Genomic DNA, 2,955 nt, shown 5'->3' on the forward strand with positions numbered 1-2,955 from the left:
AGACAGGAACTGGCTGCTGGGGGCGGGCTGCTGGGGGCTGGGCCCTGTCCTCGCCTACCCTGCGAGAGGCTCTCCCAGCGACGCTTTCCCACCTCCAGCCGCCCCATCTCCATCTCACAGTGCAGTCATGTCCAGCCTCACGTCTGCTTTACAGATGGAGAAACAGGCCCCAAGGTGGGAGGAGGGTCAAGGTCAGAACTAAGCCTCTTTTGCTCAGGGAGCTAGGCCCAGGTGGGCCCCAGGGCCTGGGAGAGCAGGTAGGTCCTGCCATTGGTAGCTGCAGGCTGAGCAGCAGGGAATCCCCAGTGAGATGTGGGGAGTGGAGGCTTCAAAGGATGGGGGGGAGGGGCAGCCGCCTCTCACTGCGGTGAGACTTCCCGGAAGAGAGACCCTTGCATTGGGTCGTGGAGAAACCCTCAGAGTGTGCCTGGTGGAAGTGCAGGAGGGGCCGCCCTGACGGAGTGTTAGCCTGGCATGGGCAAAGCCTATCCTGCCAGGCCACGTGCTTTTCTCACTTCTAGACGCATCAGCCCCCATCTCCCAGACCTCCTGCCCTCTTACAGAGGGGGCCCAGGGACCACATCCGAGGCTCGCAGCTGTTTTTCAGCCCGCCCCACCCCCCAGTAAGGAGAATTGGGGCAGGAAGGAGCTAGAACAAATGCAGTGGGCCAGGGAGGCAGGCTCTGTGGGTAACAGCCCAGGAAGGAAGTGCCCCTGGGCAGGTCCACGCCCACTCTCAGTAGCCAGGAGCCCAGAAGGGTGGCCACAGGTGCCAGTTTGGGTTGGGGCCTAGAGGGAGCAGAGCAGGAGGAGGGAACAGAGGAGGAGATGGGACTCGTCCCACAGGGCTCAGGTGCAGTCTATAACCATAGTAGTAAGGGCTCCCACCTAGGCTGGGGGTTCACGTTGATCTTCTACGACCCTTACGATAAACTCGCGAGGTGGGTGGGACTGAGCCCATTTTACAGGTGAAGACACAGGCTCAGAGGGCTCCTGTGACTCCACCAGTCACAGAGATGGCAACGGTCAGGCCGGGGGTCTGCGCCAGGTCTGGCCTCTGAAGCGCTGACTCTGGTCTCTGCTTAACGGGGCACTGGGCGGGGTGGGGGCAGGAGGACAGGGGACAGCTAGGACCCCGAATTTGTGTCAGAACAACATCCCGTGATGAACTCAGTGACCAGACCCACAGACCTGGGTCAGCACCGCACCAAGCCAGGACCCATGATAATCCAGTATTTACTGTAAAAGCCACGTTCCACCCCTGGTCACGGGTATCGCAGGGCGTGGTGACAGGAGTGTTATCCCCACCTTCCGGATGAGGCCCGGAGGCCCTGCGACTTGCCCAGGGCTGCCTAACTGGGATGGAATGGGGCTGGGGTCTGGCCCTAGCTGTCACTGAGCCACCCTGGGCGTGGAGAGGGACTGCCCACACCTGCCAGGGCCCTGCCCAGGGGCTGGGGCACACAGGTGATGCTGACCTGTGATTGCAAGGAGACAGCCCACTCCCAGCTGTGCCCTCGGGAAGCTGGTGCTCCCAGTTCAGGTGTCCGTCCTACGAACAGAGTGACGGTTCTCCATCCTGCAGCTTCCCTACCTGAGCATCCTGGCTTCCTACAGAAACAGCCTCTCCTTTGACCTGCCTAACCTCATCTAATCTGGGGAGGGACTGAGGCTAGGTTTTGAAGGATGGGTAGGAGTTTTCCACGTGGCAAAAATGCCAATTACTCAGTCTTTTCCTTGGGATACAGCTTATGTCCAAGTTTGGGGCATATCTCCCCCCGTTGGGACTGGCTTCAGTCATTTTTGGACCTGTTTGGGACCTGCGTCTGTGTGGAACTGTCCCTGATTTTTGATGAGAGACGGCTGGAGCCCTGACAGGTGCAGTTTGCCCAAGGCTGCACAGCAGGGTCAGTGACAGAGCCTGGCCCTCCTACGCCCTTTCCCTGCTGCTGACCTACCCCAAGGGGAAAGGGAGAGTAAGTTTGTTGCCTGGCCTCTGTGTTGCCAGGTCTGAAATGGGGGTGAGTCAGGGCCTCTATCCCAAAACAATAGGAAAAAAAGAAAAAAAAAATCTTTCATGGTGCATGACTACGTGCTGAACAATTCATAAACAAGGTGGGTTTTTGTCCAGCAAGGAGGTCCCTCGTGGTCTGCAGGCAGTTCCCAGGGGGAGGCACTAACAGCCTGCAGACAGACCCTTCTTACCACAGCTGGGCCCCCCAGACACCAAGGTAGACTACACCTGGCAGAGGGGGTCCAGGCACGTCACCCCCAAAGGGCTGAGGGAAGATGGGCACCCCACACGGACTCCCCTAACGTGGCCTCTCTCCTTCTTCCCTCTGACAGAACCAGAGCTGGGGTCCGGGGCAGGCCCTGCTGGCGTGGGCACCCCCAGCTTCCTCCGGGGCAAGAGGGGAGGACACGCTGCCAACTACCGGATCGTGGCTCCCAGGAGCCAGAAGGAGAAAGGCTGAGGGTGGTGGGCCCTTGGGGTGGGCCAGGCCAGGCTCCCCTTCCCAGCCTGGGCTTGGCCAGCTGCCTCCAGGGACGCCCGTTGTATTTATTAATGTCCTCAGGGTCCCTTCTGCCTCTAGGCCTTAGGCTAGGCAGGTCTCAGTCCTGGCCCCCTGCACTTGTCAGGCTGAGCAGAGACTGGGACAACAGCCCAGGCAAGAGGCGAGGCCTCGCTCAGGGCCCTGGGCCTCAGTTTCCTTCTGTGAAACGAGGAGATGCAGGCCTTCAAGGAGGGGTGTCTTCTCACCAGCTGTCTGAGCATCCAGGCCAAAGGCCCTGAGGGAGTCGGGGCCTGGAGCTCTGCCTGGCCCTGAGGACGTGTGGGGATGATGGGAGCCACCCTCCCTGCTCCCCAGCCACACCTGGGGAGCCCCCACCCCCTTGCTTTCTGGTGCTGGGTGGCCCACCCTGAAGTCCGGGCTCCTTGCCTCAGTTCTGCTC

At 60.6% G+C, this 2,955-nt stretch overlaps 1 protein-coding gene across 1 annotated transcript in view; it reads left to right on the forward strand.

Moving 5' to 3' along the window:
- The window catches only part of EMID1 (EMI domain containing 1), a 42,099-nt gene extending 39,160 nt beyond the window's left edge, over positions 1 to 2,939 (forward strand). Inside the window, exon 16 of the mRNA XM_027771582.1 lies at positions 2,347 to 2,939. Within this exon, the coding sequence (XP_027627383.1) occupies positions 2,347 to 2,474 (128 nt within the window). The 3' untranslated portion in view covers positions 2,475 to 2,939. The remainder of the gene's footprint in view (positions 1 to 2,346) is intronic.
- The last annotated feature ends 16 nt before the right edge of the window (positions 2,940 to 2,955 follow it).

This window comes from Tupaia chinensis, unplaced genomic scaffold (genome assembly GCF_000334495.1).
Source record: "Tupaia chinensis unplaced genomic scaffold, TupChi_1.0 Scaffold000226_1, whole genome shotgun sequence".
NCBI lineage: Eukaryota > Metazoa > Chordata > Mammalia > Scandentia > Tupaiidae > Tupaia > Tupaia belangeri.